The 23,564-nt window shown below is 42.2% G+C and overlaps 2 protein-coding genes across 4 annotated transcripts in view; both read left to right on the plus strand.

The window, feature by feature from the left end:
• Window positions 1-17,736, plus strand: part of LOC109854591 (lachesin-like) — a 29,680-nt gene extending 11,944 nt beyond the window's left edge. Inside the window, exons 2-9 of the mRNA XM_020427831.1 lie at window positions 10,227-10,348; window positions 11,456-11,744; window positions 12,743-12,904; window positions 15,321-15,470; window positions 15,923-16,073; window positions 16,271-16,419; window positions 16,546-16,605; window positions 16,810-17,736. Of these exons, the coding sequence (XP_020283420.1) occupies window positions 10,227-10,348; window positions 11,456-11,744; window positions 12,743-12,904; window positions 15,321-15,470; window positions 15,923-16,073; window positions 16,271-16,419; window positions 16,546-16,605; window positions 16,810-16,934 (1,208 nt within the window). The 3' untranslated portion in view covers window positions 16,935-17,736. The remainder of the gene's footprint in view (window positions 1-10,226; window positions 10,349-11,455; window positions 11,745-12,742; window positions 12,905-15,320; window positions 15,471-15,922; window positions 16,074-16,270; window positions 16,420-16,545; window positions 16,606-16,809) is intronic.
• Window positions 17,737-19,269: 1,533 nt separating this feature from the next.
• Window positions 19,270-22,722, plus strand: LOC109854584 (protein downstream neighbor of son homolog). 3 transcript variants are annotated; one of them, XM_020427815.1, is made up of 7 exons: window positions 19,270-19,376; window positions 19,877-20,514; window positions 20,592-20,920; window positions 21,040-21,242; window positions 21,325-21,528; window positions 21,613-21,799; window positions 21,934-22,722. In XM_020427815.1, exons 2-7 carry the CDS (start codon window positions 19,904-19,906, stop codon window positions 22,122-22,124), a joined length of 1,725 nt encoding a protein of 574 aa, XP_020283404.1. In that variant the 5' UTR covers window positions 19,270-19,376; window positions 19,877-19,903; the 3' UTR covers window positions 22,125-22,722. The 3 variants fall into 3 exon arrangements, with proteins under 3 accessions (XP_020283404.1, XP_020283407.1, XP_020283406.1); XM_020427818.1 differs by having other exon boundaries at window positions 19,279-19,376; window positions 19,874-20,514; XM_020427817.1 differs by lacking the exon at window positions 19,270-19,376 and adding an exon at window positions 19,398-19,804.
• Window positions 22,723-23,564: the final 842 nt, after the last annotated feature.

The raw sequence follows: 23,564 nt of genomic DNA on the forward strand, positions 1-23,564 counted from the left end.
GCATTTCCGCGCTACACGCTTTTGCTTTTTGTCCGACGGCCGCGCATTTTATATTCTCTCGTCGCGTGTATGAACAACCGCCGTAATACGCGCGCGTTCGAAATAGTACACGACATGTGAATCGGAGGGAAGAGGCGAGGAGGGAAAGGGCCACTTGCGCGGCCGGAGTTTTCTCGCCCCTTTCTCGCAAAAAAAAAAAAAAAAAAAAAGAGAATTCTCTCGCGCGATATCACATCCGTTAAAATCCGATCGCTTGTCTCTCGCCGAACGGTATCCTTTTTTTGTTTTGTGTCCCGCGATGTCCCTCCCGAATTAATTTATCAAATGCGACGCGCGCGCGCGCGCGCAAAACTCGGATACGTTCAGCGGAGTTTATTCCGCTTCACGTCGGATTGCGTTTTTTTTTTTTTTTTTTTTTTCAACGCTGGAATAGCGCGTTAAAATTTACGCGATATTCGGTCGAACGCTGAAATACGCGCGCGTCGAACTTACCGGTCGATATGTCGCAAAAAAAAAAAAACTCTCGGAGAGTGAAGAAAAGCTCGAAGTGACAATTGCGCACATCGATCGATGTAAGAGCGGCGCGCAAAAACACGTACGCACGAACAGGGTAAACATATCGCGCGAATCTCATTAAACCCGTCCGGCGCGATTGATAACGCTGATCTTGCATTGCCGCGCTACACACACTTGTCGTTGGTTTTTTTATCGCGCTTTTCGTTCGGTGTAAATCAGTATGAAATATAGAAACGGGTCGCCGGAGCGCTTTCAAACGGCGAATCGAACACGCGGAGCGCTTTTTATGCGCGCGCGGTGTCTGTGTGTGTGTGTGTGTGAGAGAGAGAGAGAGAGAGAAAGAGAGAGTTTCGCGATTTTGATTTAAAATCGCGAGACCGAGTTAGGTCGCGATCAACTGCAATACTCGACGATGCATTCGTATCAGATATCCGAGGTATATATCGAACTAGTCGAAATTGATATCTCGTCGATAAACTTGTCTATTTGCGCTCTCGTCGATAAACTCGTCTCACGTATCCGTTTTTTTTTTTTTTCCAAACACCTCCTTTTCTCCGCGTTTTTCTATCGATCGCGTAATTATTGACACAAAGCACCTCGCCGCACGTCACGCGATCGAGAATCCGCAGACTCCGATATATTTTCAGAAAAACACATCTCGTTCCTTCTCCCGTGGCTGTCGATAAAGTCTCACCCTCTAAGTAGCGGCGAAACATTCGAAATCGGATTCAAGCCGAGAAACGCGACAAGATTATCCGAAGACGAGGATAAGGGGAGAAAAAGCGAGGAGTTGTGTGTATCTGAAAGGCTCTTCGCGCGCGCGAGCGAAATTGAAGGGATATCGGACGACACTTTTTTGACATATCCACTGGCTCAAATGTAAATAGATATGACGTTTGGCTCAAGAGCGCGCGGATGGCTTAAAGCGCGCGCTTTAAGAAGCAGTCAAGACTATCTTTTTTTCTCTCTCTCTCTTTTTTGATTCCTCAATCGGTGCTGCTCCCTCGCATTTTTCACCGTTTCTCAACGTTTTCGACGGATACATTTCGTGATTTCCCGACCCCCGAAATACATCCTCTCCCCATATGTGACACACGCGATGTATCGCGCTATAAACCGCGAATATAAACGACATGTGAAACTACTATTCGGCACATATGTGTGTATATAGAACACATAAGGTTTTATTTTGCAATTCAAAAAAGTGTAACACAAAGTACGTTTTTGTACGAGACAACGTATACAACGTATGTATGTGAGCTACAATATAAATTCTAATATCCCACTGTATCGAAATAATGGAGGATTAAACGCGACGTTTCTTTTTTTGTTTTTTTTTTGTTTTTTTTTTGTCTCGTCACTTACGAGCGGAAATTCCATTCATCGAGGTTGTTTTGATTGAAAGCTCGTGCAAAATCCCCGAGTGTAAAATGTCATCAGCGCTAGTGAAACTTGAACGTTGTTGCGGAGAGCCGATTTTTCAGACACAGTCGATCGCGCTCAATGGATTTGATTTCCCCCCCCCCACTCTCTTTCTAGCCGTCGATGTAACAGTCGTTGAATGACAGCGTTTCGTCCGGACCTTGAATGACACGTGCGTGCGCGACGGGGGACGTAACACGCGCCCGCACGACGAAAACATCAAAATGCAAAATGCAAATTCGTTTTCTTGCTCCGTCCCTCGACTAGTTGTTTTTGTTTCGCGCCGACGACGTACGGTGTGAAAACGCCAGGAACTCGGCGAGAGAGGTGTTTCTCTTCGCCGAAGATATACGCGTTCGATATTGCGCGATGAAAAATATTACGTTTGCTCAAGTTCGGGGCCCGAGAGAGAAAGAAAGAGAGAGAGAGAGAGAGCGCGCGCGGTAATAGGAGAATTTTATTTGGACGCGAACCTTATTTGAAGGCATCGAACCGCCAACTGCGCCTTCGCGGAACCTGTTCTGTTCCGCGCGCATATCTGGCCCCCTCCCCCCTCATCTCGTACCGCCTCGAACTTTGCTAATTTCTTGAAACTCGGAAACTTTCGCGCGGGTTACTCGATACTCTTAATTCACTTCCGCGAGTTTAAACATCCCCCTCGCATTTAACCGCAGTACGACGTAGCAATTCAATAAACAAGTTTCGCGGTACAAGCGCGCGCGTTCTATCCTTTGATTTCTCGCGCCTTCGCGCTCGCGCACAATCCGCCCCCGTCCCCACCTTCCTCTTCACCATCCAAGGATTAATTAAGTACGGATCTCGATGCACGTCGACGTCGTTAGCGAGCAGATTGCGTCGGTGTTTGTATGCCGCGCCATAGTTTCGCGCGAAACAAGGAAAACAATCTATTTCGGCGGCGGCCGCCGTTTAGTTTTCCCGTCGTGGCGAATTTAACCGAAAAGAAGATGAGATTGCGGAAGGAGAGTTGTATTAACATTGTGTTGTAAAACCAAAGTTAACAATATATATATATATATATATATATATATATATATATATATATATATATTACATATATATGTATATTATATAATTAATTCGATGCGTCGCTAATGCGTTCCATTCGATCAAATTCGACGGTGATAGAGGCGGGGATGGGCATGCGTGTATATATTGCGAGAGGGTTAACACAACGCGCATAATTGAAGCCGCAGATAATTGAAAATTAATTGCTAATAATCGCCGGGTCATTGGAAAATCCATCAAATCGAACTTAATTGCCATGTAACTTTGTATTCGAATTTCTAATCTCCATGTGAAAACGCGCGATATAAAAGGTCGGTGCGTTTGTGTCGTTCGCTTTGAACTCGATCGGGAGCTTAACTAGTCTGTAATCATCAACGCGTTTTTTTTTGTTTACAAATATCTCTTTCTCTCTCTCTCTCTCTCTCGCCCGAAGAAGAACGAACGACCGCGAAACTTTTCTCGGATACAGAGAGATCGGTGTAAGTTGAAAGTTCCCCTTAGTTTTGTCTCGTTGCACTCTGTGTGCTGTGTTTCCGAGTCGCTTCCGCGATTGCACGAGTTTTTCCAAGTTATTTCGACATGGTCAATGCGTTTTGAAACAAACACGCGTTCGGAGAGAGAGAGAGAGAGAGAAAGAGAGAGAGAGAGAGAAACACGTGAATAATGCTCATTACCAAAGAAGAAAAACGTTCGCTTCTCTAAACTTGTTTTTTCAGAATAACAATTTTCTCGCAGCACGCAGAGAGAGAGAGAGAGAGAGAGAGAGTGAAAAGTACTCTTTCGTTCGGATATTTTTATTGACGTAGCGCACGGAAAATCGCGTTTTTTCCTTTCCCTAAAGGATTACAAAAGAAAAGTGCGCAACAAGTACGTTTTTTTTTCCCAATTAAAGTTTAGTAACGAAGAGTCAATGTGAAATATGGAAATGTATGAATTTTCTCAGAAAGAAGAGCGCGCACAATAAAGTACCTGAAACAAAGTCTCTGTATTTTCGCAAATTATGTTTTTGTTTTGTTTTAACCCCGTCAAGAGAAATTACGGGGATTGGGGGAGGGGAAAAATTACACGTCTCTGTGTATTCGTATACTGTCGAAATAACATTATAACACGGAATTGAGTTACAGAAGGACGATCTATCGATTTATGACGGTGAATCTAATTATATCCGGCTTTGTCGGCGGTTTTATGGCGCGCGCGCTATGTCCCGCGGAAACCGAGGGAAACTTGGAAACGTTTGAGGAGAGAGAACCTGTTGCGAACGCAACCAGAGTAACTCGCTACGCATGTACGTGTACAATATGATGTCGTATATGTATTTTGTATATATGTATATATATATATATATAAATACATATAGAAATATATATGTAGCATCGAACCGCTGCGCGAGACGTTCTATATGCGAGCATTGTTAACGTTTCGACGAAGGCGCAGTTGGAAGTGCGCGATTAGCTCGGGGACTTTCCGGTCGGAACAATTTCGAGTTTCGTTCGAGAGAGATTCGTTGCTCATGTTTGTGCCGCGAGTTTCTCCGCGCGTCGGTCCCCGAGAAAACTAAGAGACTGCAACTCGCTCGCAAAGTTTCGCGCGATTCGCGACAAAGATTGTTTCGCGCTAGAAGTAAATTTATCGAGAAACGAAGTAAACGACGTGCAGTAGTAACCGACGGCCGGATATTTGTCAAATAATAAATTATTATTAGATACGTATAAGTTAAACAAATTTTAAGGCGCAATTTTAAATATCAGTTTATAACTTTTTTTTTGTGTAAATAGTTTGTTCTGTCACACAAAAGCATTTCTTCTCAAAAATATTCGGTCAGTGCGCGTTCGATTCATTGGAGTATTCGTGCCTCATAATCGTTGGTTTGACTTTTTCGCGAGCCGATATTAGCGACTTTGCTTGAACTCTCGAACGTTTCTTCTTCTTCTTCTTCTTCTCATTGGGGAAGAAGAAGATCGCGTCGGAGATTATTATCTTTTTCGCGAAATGAATCTGATCTCTCGACACGAAGTGCGAGTTACTTCGGGAATTGGCATTATAATCGGGGGAAAGTCTAACCCAAGTTTCATCGACGAACACCGAACGCACGCGCGCGCGCGCGCGCGCGTATCATCCGTTTCAATCCGCTTATAACTGTGCACGTACATATACCCGCTGTTCACGAACCACCACGAGGAGTATCAATTGTTGTGTATCACGTTCGCGGACACACCACCGCTAGTCTGCAGTTTAACGTCACTAAACCGATCGTAACCGATAATTCGCGGACTCACGTTTCCCTATTAAAGTTAACTCAATGAAGCGTTCTCGGCTTTCGACGACGCGTTTTGCGCCAAAGTGTAAAAACAATTCGAACAGAAATCCAAACGAAAAGCTTCATCCTTTCACGAAGAGAGACAATAATCGTTCGATTTAACATGAGAAAGAGAGAGAGAGAGCTCAAACGTTTGTGAACAAATTTCATTTTCTACACACTTTTCGCGTAAAAAAAAAAAAAATTTCTCTCGATGATACCTTCAATAAGGAAACGGTTTAGTTCGTGTATCTATATTTTGATGATACGGTATACCGTAGCGTGTGCGCATGCATAAGAGTAAAAATTTGCTGCGCGTGTGTATGTACCTGGCGCGGTACCGTATAGCTAAAGGGTAAGATCTTCCTCGCGTGCCGGTCTCGTTTAAGAGAATTTCATATTTAGAGCTGTCTGCCTTCGCGGCGTACTCGGAGATTGGAATATTCCTGAGATGTCTGAAGTTTCATGAGAAGTTTATATACGCGTGCTTGAACACGCGCATACATATACATATACTATATACCGAAGCACGCGAAAGATTTATAGTTCTCGCGTCCTTCATTAGCTCGGAAATGTCGCGCAGCGACATTTAATATTAACTTTTGTTACACACACACAGCGACTGAATCATTTCCTCGCTGCGGTTTCTTCAGCTTCGCGTTTAAAATAGAAACAATTTCGTTATTTTCGCACTTGTTTTGTATTTTAGATTCGCTTGTGTTCGGTGATTGTATATTTAAGAACGGAAGTTTTAGATTCAACCGCGCGCTAACGGTCTTGTTGTGTGATGTACAGTTAAGGTCTCGACAATCGGACATGCACACCGGAAACAGCCATTGAAGAGACAGTCACAGCAAAGAATTTACATGCGTCGAGTTAAAAAATATAATCACATCTTAAAAAATATGTTTTTGCGACATATTTGTGTTGTCAATGTATCTTAAATTTATTATTGTTTAGATTAATTTTTTATATTTACTCTTAGGACAAGTTTTTTTTCTTCTTATTGAGAATTGTTACGATCGATATATTCAACATTGTCTTTTCAACAAACGTTTGGTCATATTTATTTCAAGTGTATCCGATCATGTATATCGCGCGACATTTGGTCTCTCGATCTTCCATAATTGATTTCTACGAGAGAGATGACATTTATTTGTTCTTTTACGTTCTCGTTTTTCGAAGAAACATATATTTCGGATTTATAACCTCCTGTGTGTCCACGGGAATACACGGCTCGCGAGGCGAACAAATCGATCGAGGTAGAGAAAACAAGGAATTGTCGAAAGGAGATTTGCTGGCTCTCTCTCTCTCTCTCTCTCTCTCTCTCTCTCTCTCTCTCTTCTCGGCCACCGAAACTGACCATCAAGTTTGCCGCAAAGGAGGAGGAACGTCGTATCAAAGATCGGATACGTATACTTCTCCACATAGACGTGCACACACACCTGCGCCCCCAGTTCGTAATCTTCGCGATATATCCATATGTATTTATTGGGGATTACATGTACTGCGCGCTCTCTGCGCTCGGAATTTGATTTCGAGACGAGGTTTCCCGATGGCGTCGTCCTCTCTGGTTTGAAGCGAGAAAATGATTGTGCGCGCTACGTTGGCGACCGTATTGATTCCTTGACTTTACTTTGAAATACTCGAGATAAGAAATGATGTGAGAGAAAGAAAACGCGAGGAAAAGACGAAAGGAAAAGAGAGAGAGAGAGAGAGAGAGAGAGAGAGAAAGAGGGAACGCGAGAAAATTACAGAACGTCGAGGATGATTGATTATTTTTCCTCCCGGGGTTATCGGGGCTCGCCCAGAGCGGCGCTGCTAACGGGGGAAACGCGAGTTAGTGCGTTGTTATTATTCGAGTCACTGTATCTTCCTTCCTACGCGCGCGAACATAAAAGACTATCGGAAGTTATCATTGACGAGATATAGATGAGAGAAAGGGCAATAAACGTTATATATACTTCGTTTCCGTATTTATATGTCGAAGAATTTCGCGCGGAACGTGCGCGCCGAGAGAAATAGGTAAGGTAAGCGCGGCGGTGTTCGCCGAACATTTGCTCTAGACCTTTAGGATTCACGTCTCTGTGACCGTATTGCGAAATCGCGACGAACTTAGGGAAAGAAAGTCTCTCCTTCCACAAGTAAGTTACGCGTAATAAAAATGCAAAGAACGTCCGGCCGTTGATTGCCTTGAATACGGATAGGGTGGAAAGGAGTGTGTTTTAATTTTTTTTTACAATTCATCCTCTTTCCTCCCGTACAACGCGTGCCTTACGATAAGAAAGAGAGAGAAAGAGAGAGAGAGAGAGAGAGAGAGTAAGAGAAAGATACAAATCTGTGCGTTAAAAAAATAAAAATCTGACAAATATATGCAATATATGAAATATAAAATATATATGTAAAACTAAAATAATCAAAAATATAAAATATTAAATAAAAATTAAATACCTTACGTGTCCCCGCCAAGGTCGCGCGGCCGGGGTTAGTGATCTTACTGTAGCATGTATATAATACATATAATACAATATAAAGTATAATATTATAAATATAAAATAAATATAAAATATATAAATATAAAATAAATTATATATGTATAGTATATATTATATTGAATGTTATATATAATATAAATTACAGTCACGTTACTTTAGTCACGTGTTGTTTTTCTACTCTTTCCTGTCACGTGACTTTACTTTAGTTACACGTTTTTAATTTTCTCCACGTATATGACAATCTGTCAAAATCGCTTTTCTGTCATTATTTACTCTCTCGATCTTACCAATTCGATTCGACTCGACTCGACTCGACTCGATCAACCAATTAATCGGCAAGGCGGAAAAGAGGCAACAATAGATGCGATAGATTCGACTCCGTAACGCGCACTTCGCTATACATGGATTTTTTTTATATAGGAGGATGAATTATTATAGCATGTATAGACACGATGTTTGTTAAGAAAAAACACAATTTGCTAACTTCATTAAATTATGTATTGTGCGCAATGTAGTCTATCGCTTTCTCGTCGTCTATTGTGTCTCGTCTCTGCTCTTCGTCTTGTTTTGCGCTATTCTTTTGTTACACTTCACGAAGTTCCTTTATGTATAGCGCCGCGTGTTGTCTTTGGAGAAATATATTTTCAAAAACAAAGCGCGACGACTCGCCGCCGTTTTCCGACGATAAACAAAATTGAATCCCCGCGTCCGATGCGTTGCGAGACACGGATGAAGAAGAGAAAAGAGATGTTTTTTCGGAATAACGCGAACACAATAAGAAACTCTTGGAGTTTTTGCCCCTCCCTCCCACATTCTCCAAACTCATCTATCCTTCCACGTCCTTTCGTTGGAGAATTTGGGTCGTTCACTCCGGTACAAAAGAGTGTGAAGCTTCAAGAGTGGCGCGCGTGGCGCGACCATCTTTTCCTCTTCCTCTCTCTCTCTCTCTTTTTTTTTACGGACGGGGACGCTGCAAAAGCGTTACTGTCTAATCTGGCAGCTCGTTTCATTTCCCCGGCGATTTGTCCCGCGGTGCCGTTCTCGGAAACCGTTAAATCCGTAGAGGCAATTTGGATATTGCCTACGTCGCAGAGATGTGGCTTCTCTCTCTCTCTCCCTCTCTCTCTCTCCCTCTCTCTCTCTCTCTCTCTCTTTCTTTCTCTTCCTCTCTCACTGTTGGTCGGAAGAGCACAATCGGCAATGTCGCGAAGAAAAGCGAAGAAAGGAATATAAGATACGTAACCGCGGTCTGTGTAAATGTAAAACGTACGGAATAAAAGCGATATCTTCTATATATACACATCGTATACATATATATGTATGTATATATATATATGTATATATATACACGCAGGTATAACCCAGATTTGAGAGCGTAGATATTCGCTTTTCTTCTCCCGTTCTAATCTAATCCTAAGTTATATCTCTGTGCGCGCGCGAGATTTCGCGCGCGCGTTAAGGCATGACAAAGCGCGCGTCATCCGGGGAAAGGGAGATGATAAAGTGTGGTCGTAATACTTTTGTTAAAAAGATAGGTATCTGCGTCCCACGCGTGTGTACAAAGCGGGTGTTGCTTATTTATCAACTATTCGCATCGCGTCACACGTACACACTCGACGGTATCGAATAAAAAAGATCATCATCCACCGCTACATCACATCCTCCGAGCAAGAATTTCACGTACGAAGCCCCTTCCCCGTCGTCGTTTTCGCGCGCGAAGTTCGTCGACGCCTCCGATGCGACCGAAAGTTTGCCGCAACTTCGAACCACTTGACATTATCTGTTTAGGGACGTCGTAATCCACCAACAGGCGTGAATAAGCAGCGATAATTAGCTACCCTTGATAGTGCTTAAGAAACTTTGCGACATGCACTTATTATTACCCGGCGTTGTGGCACCGCCGCCGCCACCATTGCCGCTGTGCCGGCACACGCTTCGTTGAAATATTTTCAAAGGAAATTTCACTGTCACCGTAATGAATGGGGTAACGATGGAATTTCCGCTCTTCTCCAATATTTTTCCATTAATCTCACTCTTTCTCTCTCTCTCTCTCTCTCTTCCCGTCGGCAGATGGGCTAAAAATAGTGGGATCCGACGTGCGGCATTGAATTATTACTTATTGTTAGTCACAAAACGCCGCGGAAGAGAAGTCGTTGTTTTTTGTTTTGTTATTATCGCATGTGTGAAAACGCGGAAAAATCTCCCAATTTAACGCGGGGAAATAAACAAAAATTTGTCGGAAATTAGTTATCGCATACGGCCAGCAAGAAACATTTGCTAAGCCAATTAAGACTTTTGTTGACAAAAGATTCAGTGGAATCAAGATATTTTTTTTCTGTCCGCATAGTAGCAAAACAATTTTGTCTGTGAACGGTTTCTCTTTATGTAACACACACACACACACACATGAGCGCTGAATAACAATTGGTATTTAACGGTAAAGTCGTACAAATCTGTGTGGAATGTTTCAGATTCAACGAACACTGCCACAGGTCCGATTTTCGTGGCGCCGGTTGGAAATCAAACGGCCGCGATCGGCCGTGAGGTCGTCTTTTCCTGCACCGTTCACAACATAAGCATTCGCAAGTACAAGGTAAACGCAACAACTCGACCTAAAAGCCGATTAAATTCACGCGCTCGTTCACCGCGCGCGCGCGCCCGTGATGGCACTTAATCCCGGCGTAATGGCATTTGAACTGCGCCAAACCGGATTGCGTTTCAAACACCGAAAGGGTCACTTTTACCCGACCCGTTTGATTTTGTCACATCATCGCGGCGATTGCGACGGAAATGTTGATTTCAATCATTTATGAATGAATCTCCGATCCGCGCGGCGGAGTGTGCGCGCGCTTTTAACTTCTTCCGTCGCAGATTCCGACGGAATTCGACGATCGGAAACGGATCGAATTTTTTTTTTTTTTTTTTGTTGCGAGGCGAAAAATTGGAAAGAACAAGGAATTACGATGACAAAACGTAACGTAACAAATGTCGCGCCATCCTGATATCGCAAACGTAAGGGGTCACGTAGCTTGTTGCCGGCGACGTGCCACGCGGCAAAATTGAATTGCCGCGCGTGAAAAATTCCACTCGTAAAAGTAGTGTCCCTTCCTCTTCTTGCCTCGCGCCAACGCGCGCGCTTAATCTTCATATCGTGTCACTTCGCTACGTCACAAGAGTGAAACAAGACAAAGCCAAACGGAAGTAAAACAAATCGCGGTTAGATCGAGTCGAAGCGCTTTTGCGTTTCGTGAAACTTGTCTCTCGCGAAATTCGGTCTCGAAAAAAAAAAAAAAAGAAAAAAAAGAAACACAAAGAACAGGAAGATCGTTTCCTCTTTGCCGCGAAGGAGCGGGAGGAAGGGAGGGAGCAAAAGGTCGTGGGCAAAAGAGAGAAGCGCCTTTTTCGCGTCCTAATTTTCTTACATATTTACATTTAAGTTTTCGTCTCTCTTATTTGGCAGTCCTTTCTCTCCGCATTCATTTGTATTCTCTCTTTCTCTCTCATATAATTGCACTTTAATTACTTTAATAAACTTTTTACGACCAAATTTGTTTGTTTTTTTTTTTTTTTTTTTTTTTCATATATTTATTAAGCGCTCGGGAACAATTGTCCCCGATGCTGCATTCTCACGAGGAGAAAACGGTGGGAACGGAGACTGTTCTGCATTCGTGTCGCGTCGCGTCGCGTCGTTGATTTTCAGGTCGGTTGGCTGCGCGCCTCGGACCAGACGATTCTCTCGATCCACACGAGGATCGTGACGCATAATGCACGTATCTCGGTCTCGTACGAGAGCGGCGGAAGTTCCGGGTCCGGCGGCGCGTCCGGAGGCATCTTCGGAGTGACGGGAAGTAGCCAGGCCACGGAGGAAGTCGTCAACGGCACGTGGCGTCTGCATATACGCCAGCTGAAGGAGTCCGATAGAGATTGTTACATGTGTCAGATCAACACCAGCCCGATGATATCCGAGCTCGGTTGTCTCGACATACACGGTAAGCGTGAGCGGGAACTCTTATCTCTCTTATCTTCTCTCGTACGTGGCGCGTACGTTTACGACGATGGTGAGGTAATTGTCGCAATGACCGGACATGTGTCATTGGGCATTTATTGAATAATTATCAACAACGTAATTATTTAGATAAATTTGGAAACTCTGTAGTAAATTTTTAAATATATATTATATTTTATATGTTATAGTTTTTTATAATTGTAAGATATATTTTTTATCGTAAGATATATTTTTTATAATTGTAAGATATATTTTTTATTGACAATATTACGTGATTAATATATTTACATCTAATAATCATTTCTTCGATGTGTGTCCGACAATTGAGTCATTTGCCTTTGCGCGTGTATCCGCATTTCTCCTCTTCAATTCTCGATCGCGCGCGATCATATTTCTCTCGGAAGCAACCGACGCGAGTTATTAAAAAACATCAAAAGACGGAAACTGGGTTGAAAAACTGTAAACATGCTCGCGAAGAGCGATGCATAATGCGAATGTTGCTTAAGAGCGTTTTATTTAAAGAATATGCAAATCGAAATAATCGCGATGAATAAAAATGAGACGACGATCGGGAGGGGAAGTACATTCCCACATATGTGCTCGAAAACTTTTGCGAAATGTCTCGTCCCTCGAACGAGCGGATAAAAAATCGGAAACCGCGTACGTCTCGTACAAAACGCGTACAAAAGATCCTCTCCATAAAATTACCCTTCTTTCTCTCCCTCTCTCCTGTCTCGAATGCTCCGCTTAAAGTGTGCCTATTCTCGCTCCCTTATACCCTTACACACCCGTCTTCACCCGTATGTAAACGCGCGCGTTGAGAATGCTCTTCCTTTCAAAGAGACGGCCCAACAAAGTGCCGTCGGTTTTACGTAATGACTTTCATAAAGTACTCGTACGAGACAAGGATGTTTTCCCGCCGTGGGAACGCGACCCACGATTACATATTTTACCCGCGCCGTATGACCGCTTGTTCCGCAGTGCCGCCCGACATCGATTACGGGGGTGATACCAGCGCTGATCTAGCAGTGGCGGAGGGCGATAATGCGACCCTGATCTGTCGGGCGACGGGACGTCCGACACCGAGGGTATCTTGGAAGAGGGAAGATGGGGAACCCATCGTCATAAGGTCCTCCACGACCGGTAAGAAACAACCCTCCGAGAGAGTAGTCCCGAAAAAAAAAAAAAAAAACCGAAAAAAACCTCTGCGATATATTCTATTTCTCTGTAATCATTATAGTTTGCGTCACACATGGGAGAAGAACGCTATTTCGCCAGATTGCTACTTGCAAAACTTCACTCGCGAAGTAATCAATGTTAAATAAACAATTGGGATAACAAAATAATTCGAGTGGCTTTGATAAAATTAGAAAAACAATGCCGCGGCGGCGGTTAAATAGATTGGAATTTTGTTCAAAGGTTTATAAGGTTTTCCCTCTCACACTTTATCGATAAAGAAAGACCGACTAAAGCGTATGCGCGCGCGCAAAGCACTTTAGATAATAACACACAAACTAACATTCTCTCAAGTAGACGATATGATATTATACGTCCTGGCATAATTTGATATTAATTGCATAATTAAGCGCTAGTATCTAAGATGCGCTCGTAGAGTCGCTTGTTTCGAGAGGTGCATTAAGCACGAGCCATTATCGCGACCTCGGAGAACGCGCAGTTGAAATCCTTTCTCGATTGCACTTACTGTCATTGCCACCTCGCGTTTTAATCGATCGCTTCGTCGTCGCGGCAAAAAGCAAAATCGTCGAAGTTACAGCTTTTTCCTTTCACGCAAACTGCCTTTTAATTGCGAACAGTAGTGTTTGTTTATTCATTACTCGCGCGCTAATATATATATATATATATATATATATATATATATATATATATATATATATATATATATATATATATATATATATATATTATATATATATAAAGCACTCGCGAAAACAGAGAACTTTATTTAGTTTTTTTTTCTTTTCATCCTCGCGCTTCATTTAATCGCGAAAGTTTCGCGCAGGAGTTTGTTCTCTCTCTCTCTCTTTCTCTCTTTCTCGTAATAAAAAATCGATGTGAAGTTTCATCGAAGAGTCACGTTTGTTCGAGTAATATTTCTTTCGTGTTTGCGCGCGCAAACGTGACGATCGCGATCTAAGAGATTAACTTTATAATGAGACAGCGAGAGAGCGGACTTCTCCGTTGGAGAAGAAGGAGTTGGTGGTGAGTCAAGAAAGCCAAAGAGAAAGAGACTGGGGAAGATTCGTGTTTTCACGGGTATGTAGATTGGGGTGTAAGAAGACGAAGAGAGAAGACGATAAAGAGAGAGAGAGAGAGAGAGAGAGAGAGAAAGAGGATGTAACGAGTAAGCTCGTTGAAACAAGTTCTTCTTTGTGAACTGGCCTCGAAGAACAAAACGAGAGAAAGAGAGTAAAAGAGAGAGAAAGCGAGCGCGCGCGCAGACAACCGAGAGAAAGCATTTTCTCCCGATAGTAACCTTCTCGGTTTGTGTATTACGTCAGATATCCGTAAAGATCCCCGTAGCGCGTAAATTGACGCGCGTACGCTCGCATTCGCGAGTCTCTCGAGGTAGCGAAATTGGTCGGCGGCGGTAACTGCCTATCTCGTTTGTACGACCGGCTATTCGCCTCGACGCGAACTCGCGCCCGTTACTTCGCGGCTCTTGTCAACGGGACAAGGCACTTTCGATACGGCGAAAGAACGCGTCCTAAAAGCCCTCTTCTCGCCCTCCGGAACTCGACGAGAGAAAACTCGCTCGACTGTGTATTCGCGAACCCCGTCACTTAGACCGACCAATTTACACAAAAGTAAATTGTTCCAACGGCCGGACGTCAAAGAAGTAATTATTAGACACGTAAATATCAAACGACGAACGTAAATATTATATTAACGATAACAGCAATTGTCAAACGTTTTGTCGGGTATTTTTTTTTTTTTTTTTTTTTTTTAATACGTTCCCGGGAAAAAAAATCCCTCATACGTGACGGGACAAAATTCGATATCTGATTATGAGTAATAATCGCGCGTGATTATATGTTCGAGACTTAAGCGATATTTCATGTAACTGTAATATAATTTATACGTTCCAGAATTTTTCCCACATGTGAACGACTTTTTTTTTCTCGAGTTTTTAAATGTATATGTTCCTAACTTTTTATACGTATGAATTTTGTTATAACTATTTTTTTAATAAAAAATGTACGGCCGATAGTACACGTCCGCGGTCACAGTGGTACAGTTGCCTTGTATTTTCTCGCCTTCTTCAATCCGTCCTGTTCGTTTTCGCGCGGAATTTTCGCGATTTTTGACGGAATTTTTTTTTAATGCTCTCTCTCTCTCTCTCTCTCTCTCTCTCTCTCTCTCTTTCTCTCTCTCTTGACACCGTAATCGAAAAAGTGTGTGAAAATAATCGGAGCGTAATCGAGCTCCGTTGTTTCAGTTTTAGAAGCGTTTTAGAAAGCCAAGTAAACCGGGGGATCGCGATCGATCGCTTTTTCTCTCCGCGAACACGCGGTGGTAAAATGTTCTCCCGTGTACGCAGGTGGTAGCACTTTCGAGAAGCACGACCACTACAACGGCTCGCTGCTGCATTTCCACCGTGTCGAGAGGCGGCAAATGGGGGCGTATCTCTGCATCGCCAGCAACGACGTGCCGCCAGCGGTTAGCAAGCGGGTGACGCTCGCAGTGAATTGTAAGCTCGATTCGTTTTAAGCTCGAGACGCGTTCTCGCTGCTAATTATCTCTGAGAAAGTATGACTAATTCGTTGAAATCCCACATCAAAAGAGAAACGGGGGGACTTCACACGCGGGTGTTACGATTGTACATACAAGCTCGAGTGCGCTGCGCGCGAGAGTTGTCGCAATTTCACAAGAGAAAGAAGATTTGCCCGCGTTATGCGGGAGAAGTTTCGAAACTGAGGAACGGAAATAAAATGAAACAAAAAAAAAAAAAAAAAAAAAAAAAAAAAAACAGAGAAACACAAAATTTGATTCTTACTTTCGCGAGAAACTCTCTTGTAGTGTACTTTAGTTTTTTCAACTTTTTCTCCCCGCGCGTACACACACACCACACACGCGCGCGCGCGTTCGAGAAAAAGTTGCTCGCGCGCGAGTTTTCCATGTACACTTATTTTATTTCCATAGTCGCACCCGTCGTAAAAGCACCCAACCAGCTATTAGGCGCTCCTCTGGGTACGGATGTGCAACTCGAGTGTTACGTCGAGGCATTTCCAAACACGATCAACTATTGGGTGAAGAATCAACGAGGCACGGAAGACGAAATGTTACTAGAAGGGTGAGCGTTATTATCTCTCTCTCTCTCTCTCTCTGTCTCGTCGTTCCGCTTTTTTGTTCGTTACTTTTTTTATTCTTTTTTTTTTTAATCATTCGCTGTAATACCGTTCGGGATATAAAGTAATGCGATAAAATTCCATCAGCCGCCACAAAATGAAATCACTATTAACGCTCAATCCGTCCGAATGCAATGCGCAGACCGAAATACAGCATACGGGAGGAGCGCACGGGGTACACGGTCCTGATGTGGCTTTTAATCAAAAAATTCACGGAGAAGGACGTCGGTAGTTACAAATGCGTCTCAACGAATAGTCTAGGAAAGGCGGACGGAACTTTGAGATTATACGGTAAGTTCGTTTTTGTTTTGTTTTGTTGTCATTTCACGGGGTCATGGCGGTCAGGAAAAATATATAATCGCGAAATCGAATTCTTCTCAAAATTTGAAATTTGCTGTTGTGACGCTGCACTTTCAGAGATTAAAATCGGTATCGACCGAGGGACACGTGTAAAGGAAACCGTATCTATCATCGGCGGTGAGTAGAACGCATTGCTCTCTTTCTATCTCTCTCTTTCTCTCCTTCGCGAATATTGCGATACTGCATCCCTCCCTCCCTCTCCACATGATACAGCGATTTTGCCACTTGGTTTCCTCGGCGCGATCACGTTTCTCGTCGAGAGAAAATGAATTGTCACAATTTCCGTGAAGTGAGCGTGAAAAGACACGACGATTTTTTCAGGACTGGCCGAGGCCGCTCAAAGTTCCGGCGCCAGCAACGTACTCGGAGGTCTCTCCAAAAGCGGTAGCAGCTTGTCGCACTTTCTATCAATGTTTTTCTTCATACCGATATTGTGGCCACGGTGAGAAGACGGCATCCACTACTGGTCACCGCTAAGCTACTTAGTGCCGGATGACTTTGTGCCAAAAAAAAAAAAAAAAAAAAACACACACACAAGAATGTAGAGAATATGTGCGAGCGCGAGTGATACTAATAATATGGTAGAAGAGATGTACGCAGCAAGAAACGCGCGCGAGAGAGAAAGAGTATGTGTGTGTATGTGTGTGTGAAAGAAAGAAAGAGAGGGAGAGAGAGTGAAAACCAGATAATAAATAGGAGTCTTTGGTGCTCCAAATTCTTCCTACTTTCCTTTCTTACTCCCAGAGTGTCGAAGACATTTTTAGAACAATGGATGTTGTCAATGTACGCGTCGCTTTAGATTCGCGTTTCGCAGATCGACGGACCAAAGCTTGATTTGTATCACCTTGTTCAGCTGCTAGTAGAAAACCCGGAGAAAACGAACCGAGCGTCCGACACCATTTGTCTACACACACCGTTTGTATACACACACACACACACACACTCACACACACACACTTGCGGGAAAGTTGTGGAAACATTGCGCGAGAGAGAAAGAGAGAAACGATGAAATATCTCTACCATCTGAATCAAATATAAATCAAGCTTAAACTGTCGATACGCTGACCGACGAATACGAACCGAGGTGGCGAGGGGGGGGTTTGGCCCCAACGCGGAGATGCTTAATGAATCGACGATAATAATCAACGGTCATTTTATTATTGATTTTACGCGCTGCTGACTGACTTTGAACGTCGGAAAAAAAAAAACTTTGATGTTTCGAAATAAAATTAAGAATTGAACGTTGTATCTTGTGTGTTTTGTCATTTCAAGCCACAAATTTCACACCATGTATTATTCCAGTTTTTTTTGCCAATTAATTTTTTACATAATATATATAATTTTTGACTTTTTATATAATATATGAAAATTTTTTAATGTAATTATATAAGTTTTTATATAATATATAAAAACTAAATATATATATAAAGCTTGATTATATGCGTAATAATAACGCATGAAACTATTTTATTTATTTTGTTAAAACGTATAAATGGAAATTCAACAGTTATGTGTATATATAACATTGTATTGAAATAAACCGTTTCGTGAGTCGAGACACGTTCAAATTTAACGCTTGTGGTCTATTTTCACGCCTCGTCCACCAGACGACACCACTTTCCATCTTACAGTGCAGGTACAGTGAATTTAATAAAAAAAACATCCGTCTTATTTCTCGCAAGTTACTTGCAAGACGGATCAAATAAAATAAAAAACGAATCTTTTGCATTTGTAAAACATACATGTACGTGTAAAAGGCGTTATTAGTTTTTTTTTTTTTTTTTTTATTACATCTGTGACCGCCATTTTTAGACAAAAATTTTCGTCCGTTCATATATCAAGCAATTTTAAATTCACTTGTGTTAAATTTGCAAAGTCGATCAAAATTACACATAACGAGGTATTATTCTCGTTGTCTGAGTTTTGTGACTCGGTAAAATATGAATTTGCACAAAAACTCAAAACCACCAATCTCAATATAACGTTCATTAGAACGTCTAATGAAAACGGTCGTAACTGTCTGTGTGACGTCTAAGATTTGTTTGTGTGAGTTAATGCAAAAAACTATAACACCACGTATCAATGCAAGCTAAATAAAAGAGAATAACGTAACATAAATATTACACGTACCCGACAAACATATATTGTGATGTGTGTGTGTCAACTGTTTCCGTTCGCTACACTTCAGCTCGCAATAACAATCGTCGTTTTGTTTGGCACGAAATGTCATTTTGCTGCTCCGATTACACTCGCGTTCAGTTTTTACACATAATAGCACAACCGCGCTTAATTAATAAATTAAATGAATACGATGAACACTTCACACAGACACACACGCGCACAACACTCGCGTAATAACCTGTACCTGAAAAGTCACTTGGTGCGATATGATTAACATACTTATCAGAATTGAATGTAATCCGTATTTTTATCGCGACACATTTTTCCGATTAACTCGATAAATTTTTAAACGCGGAATCCGCGATTTTTCTTCGACAAAAATCACGCACAAAAAATAGAGAACGATTTGAATGCTCTTTGCGCGACGCGATCCCATTGATTGTCCGCGATTTCAAATATATCGAAGAACGCGCTTGCGATTCTCGAAATATCGAGAAGTATCGAGATGAATAGACGCGGTCGAACTACGTGCAATATGGCCGCGTCGCGGAAACGCGGGACAACTGTCGCCATCTAGCGGTAAGCATGGCGAAGTAAGAGCAAAACCTGAAGCAACCTGTTTCGTCTATTCGCCGCTAGATGACCGTGCGTGTTTCTAACCTCTTGTTTGGCAACATATTTTTCAATTGATAACTCGAGAGTATCCAAGTGTGCTCGTATTGTTATCAAACAGTGCTGATCAATAAAAAGTGTGGATAATAAAAGCGGTGCGTATGATTTTCTTTTCTCCGTAGAAATAGATCGAGTTATTCAGAACAATAAAATAGATCAGGTTATATTTAGAAGACGTGCTCGCGTTCTGCAAACTTGCGAATTTTTAACCTAACCTAATAACGGCGTTTGATGTTTACGCAGAAAAAGGAGCGCGCCAGTCAGAAAGAGAAGAAGAGATTGCACTCGCGACAATAGAGTAGCGTTAACAACGCGATAACAAAAAAAAAATTTCATTGCTTATGTAATATTTGAGTTGTGTATTCGTTTTTATCAATTATATCGATATTTTATCAATTATATTGATAACACATGTGGCACCTCTCACCAGTGTTACCACGTGTGTAAAAATAATAGTTTACTGTAATGTTGATGTGTAATGTAATAATGATGGTTTGTGTATGAACTACTTTTCAACGCTTTGGTGCGTATGTATAATAAAAATCTACGGTAAATAAATAATTACTGTTATCACATTGCGTTTATGTCACAGCAGCATGACGAGATTACATTACGCGCACCAATGGCGGAATCTGAAAAAGCAAGCACATTGGAATGGACACGGCCCGATCAAGTGATGCAACTATATCGTATGAAGTTGAAGAAACGCGTGCTTCAGGCACGTATCAATAAAACGAATGTCAACAAGGACAAGATTGTTCAAGGTGAGAATTTGGATGGATTAACTTCCGGCAGCAATGCGCTGCAGCACACAAGTCAGAAGCGTAAAAATCCATTTGCGATCAATGTTAACAATGAAACGTGCAAGAAACCGAGAGACGTAACAAGCGGATTGGAAATCAGCAGCGACAACACGTTGTTCGAATTATTGAACATCGACGTTCAATCCAAGAAACAAACGACGAATGTGACCGCGGATGAGTCGTTGAATTTCGCTAACGTTCTCTCAAAATTAGAATCAAACGTTGAGAATAACGTGGAATGCCCGAGAGGCGCGAAACACTTGCCCATAGATTGGACATTGAAGACTAAAATGAGATTCACATCTCCGAAACCTTTCCCGTGGAGTAGCAAACTCAAGACGAGCGAAGAGGCGTCGGGCACCACTGGATTTGTCAGATGCCTGAACATTGGGGACAAAGAGACAACTTTGGATACTAGTCTGAACGCAAGGTTTGATGATTTTGTTTACGTTTGTCTTGTTTGATTTTCTGATTGATGTAAAAAACCACAATGTACATTGACGTTAGATTTCATCAGTGTTGCTTGCTGTGGCAACACCCGTCTATACCGTGGTTAGAGCTTTTTCCTCGCTCGTCGGGCAAAGTAAGCGCTGCCCTCGCAAACAATGCGGCGATAGCGAACAATCAGGGAGCTAAGGACGCTCTGCACAGCGAATGGTGCGACAGTTTCAGATCCCTGTTTCACTTACTGCGAGCGGGACAATGTCCGTATTTTTACATGTGCGCGAACACATTCACCGTGCTTTTTCGCGCTGCCGGTATCTGCGGACTGTCGGAGATTCATGCCCTCGTGTCACCCACGACGCGCGGATTCCGTCAGTTGCTGAAGCAAGAAGGTAAAAATTTATAGAAGATTCTCTCTTTATTCCTTTGCGCACATCTCTATTGATAGAAATGTCAAGTGTGTGCAATTAGCACGTGATCGAAAAATTGTCTCAATTTTTTTTTCTTTCAGAAATAGAATATTCCATGCCATTGAGGAAGGATCCTAAAAGACGATCAGCAGAATTAGATTCTAAATCTGTAGATTCCGTGTCTGACACGACAATGAACGAGCAGGAGAATAATGTCGAAGACGATGACGAAGCTCACGATGGCGCGTTGCTCGAAAGTCTGGGGATAGAAAATTCGGAAATTCTCAAAATCAATCACTCACAAGTACGACGCACGTCGAATACGGCGGCTCCGCGCGCGTTTGTTCGATTCGTTGTTCTGATCTGTCGCAAATCTTCTGTTTCAGACGAGAATGACCATGGATAAGGAGAGCAGAGTGGACAATTTGAGACAGTCTCTCGTGTTTGTGAGAGGCGTGGAGACGCAGGCGTTGTTTAATTTTTTAATTAATTGCAAATCAGCCACATCGGTGACCGGTGCGTTAGCCGGGATCCCGCCTACGCTTTTGGCTCCGACGGCTTTTCACGGGGCCACGTTAAAACCGCTTAAGGTAATACACGAGTTGGCCGAGTGTAACTTTGTATTGTGCTCGCTTGCGGGTTCACGCAATTGTTTTTCTTTTTGTCTGGCGAAGGTTCGTGAAAGTGTGGTACGATTGTGCGATGACAACAATAGATATTATTCTCTCGAACTAAAAGGACCGCTTCTGCCGCACGTTCTACCTTCTCTTTGTCATTTAATGAAATCTAGTCAATTGGAACAGTATTCGGCAAGTTGCGCGCAGTTGGCGTCAACGAGTTCGTTCTCCGCTGTGAAATACGGTAAGTGACATGCATTGACATTTTATCTGGCAAGATTTCAATCTGGCGATGATTCTAATAACTGACAAAGAGAGAAAGAGAGAGAGAGAGAAAGAAAGAGAGGAAAAAAGAATATTATGTTTATACTTCTACAGATCAAACAGGTGTCACAAAAGGAGAGGATAGCAACGCTTCCAAAGTGCCGCCTAACGTCTTCGGACAAGAGAATCTGAGCGATTGCGGGTTAAACGAAGATTTACTAAGTCACTTTTGTAGTCCCGATCCTGCCAGAATAGAGGTTGTAGAAAGCTTTAAGTTCCTCAACGGATTGTACATATGGTCTTGACTTTTCATAATTGTTTGATCTCAAGAAATAATTTATACAATATTTAAGTATATCTAACTTTGTGTTATTAAATAGATATGTATATATATATATACATACATATCTATATAATTAATTCTTAACTTTCCAATATAAAAAAGCCGACGTCTTGGTCCGAGCATTTTTTATTGCTCGACGAGACGTAAGAAGAATAATGGACTGTCATTTTGAAAAATAAGAGAGTGTTATGTGTGTGTGTGTGTGTGTGTCTAATCTGTCATATACATATTTGTACAGTTTACAAAAAGAAAGAAGGTAGGTCGTCATCTGTGTGTAAAGAACTGTGTGTAAAGTAGAAAAAGAAGAATTTGTTCATATAATATATTCCATATATACATATATACATATATAATCATATTATATACTATATATATATATATATAAATAATGTATTCATCATGTTATTATACCGATATTGTTATCGATATTAGGTAACACCGTTTTCACTCAAGTCGACACTAAGTCGAACGCATATTCTTAACGCGTAATACTTTTTTTAAAATATACACAACAAAAAACTTGTACGTTATATTTTTGCGATATATACCGATCTGTTTTATTTAACAATAAATCATCACTGGAATATTTATGTTGAAGATATATTGTTCTACTACGTTTATTACTACACGTGCATGCAAATGTGTGAGAAAAAGAAAAAATAATCAGAAAAAAAAAGACCGTGACAGTAAAAGATCAATCGAATCAATATAAACTTTTTTATTTGATGACGTTCGGTTTTCGCGACGTTTGTTATTGCAATCGCGCGCGCACATGTCGATATTGTAACGTTTTTTTTTTTGAGCTACCGGAATGAATGTTGCGCGATATAAAAGAGCATCATTAATAAGAACCCGCGCAAGAATGTGCAAGAACCTGGGAACCGAGGTAGGTGGGGTCCGTACAGCGGATGGACTGCCCCTAAAAATAACGAATCGATATTCGCCCGCTGCCCCCAAATCAGTCGCCGGACTCGCTGGACTGCCCGCTGGGTCACCCGGGACAGCGAGAGAGAAACAGAGAGAGAGAGAGAGAGACAGAGAGAGTCGTCGCATAACAAAAAACCAAAATTCATTTATTATTGCAAAATGTACGATCAAACAACGATTTACGAGTGCGCGCGGTGCCGCGATCAATCGCCATCCAAACATGTCGCAGAGCGAGAGACGATTTTTCACCGCGCGCGCGCGCGCGCGCGATTCGACGAGGAATTGAAAAATTCGCGTGAAACATCGACGAAAGACACATCGACGCACCTTAGAAAATGCATACGCAACGGAGTCATCCGGTGCGTAAATACACACGCGTGCGAGAGAGAATTACGTCAGTACACTCACCGTCATCGTCGTCGTCGTCGTCGTCGTCGTCGTGTTGCGACACTAGTACGCCGAACGGTTTCACGTT

Source organism: Pseudomyrmex gracilis, unplaced genomic scaffold (genome assembly GCF_002006095.1).
Source record: "Pseudomyrmex gracilis isolate BER0280 unplaced genomic scaffold, ASM200609v1 scaffold_70, whole genome shotgun sequence".
NCBI classification, from domain to species: domain Eukaryota; kingdom Metazoa; phylum Arthropoda; class Insecta; order Hymenoptera; family Formicidae; genus Pseudomyrmex; species Pseudomyrmex gracilis.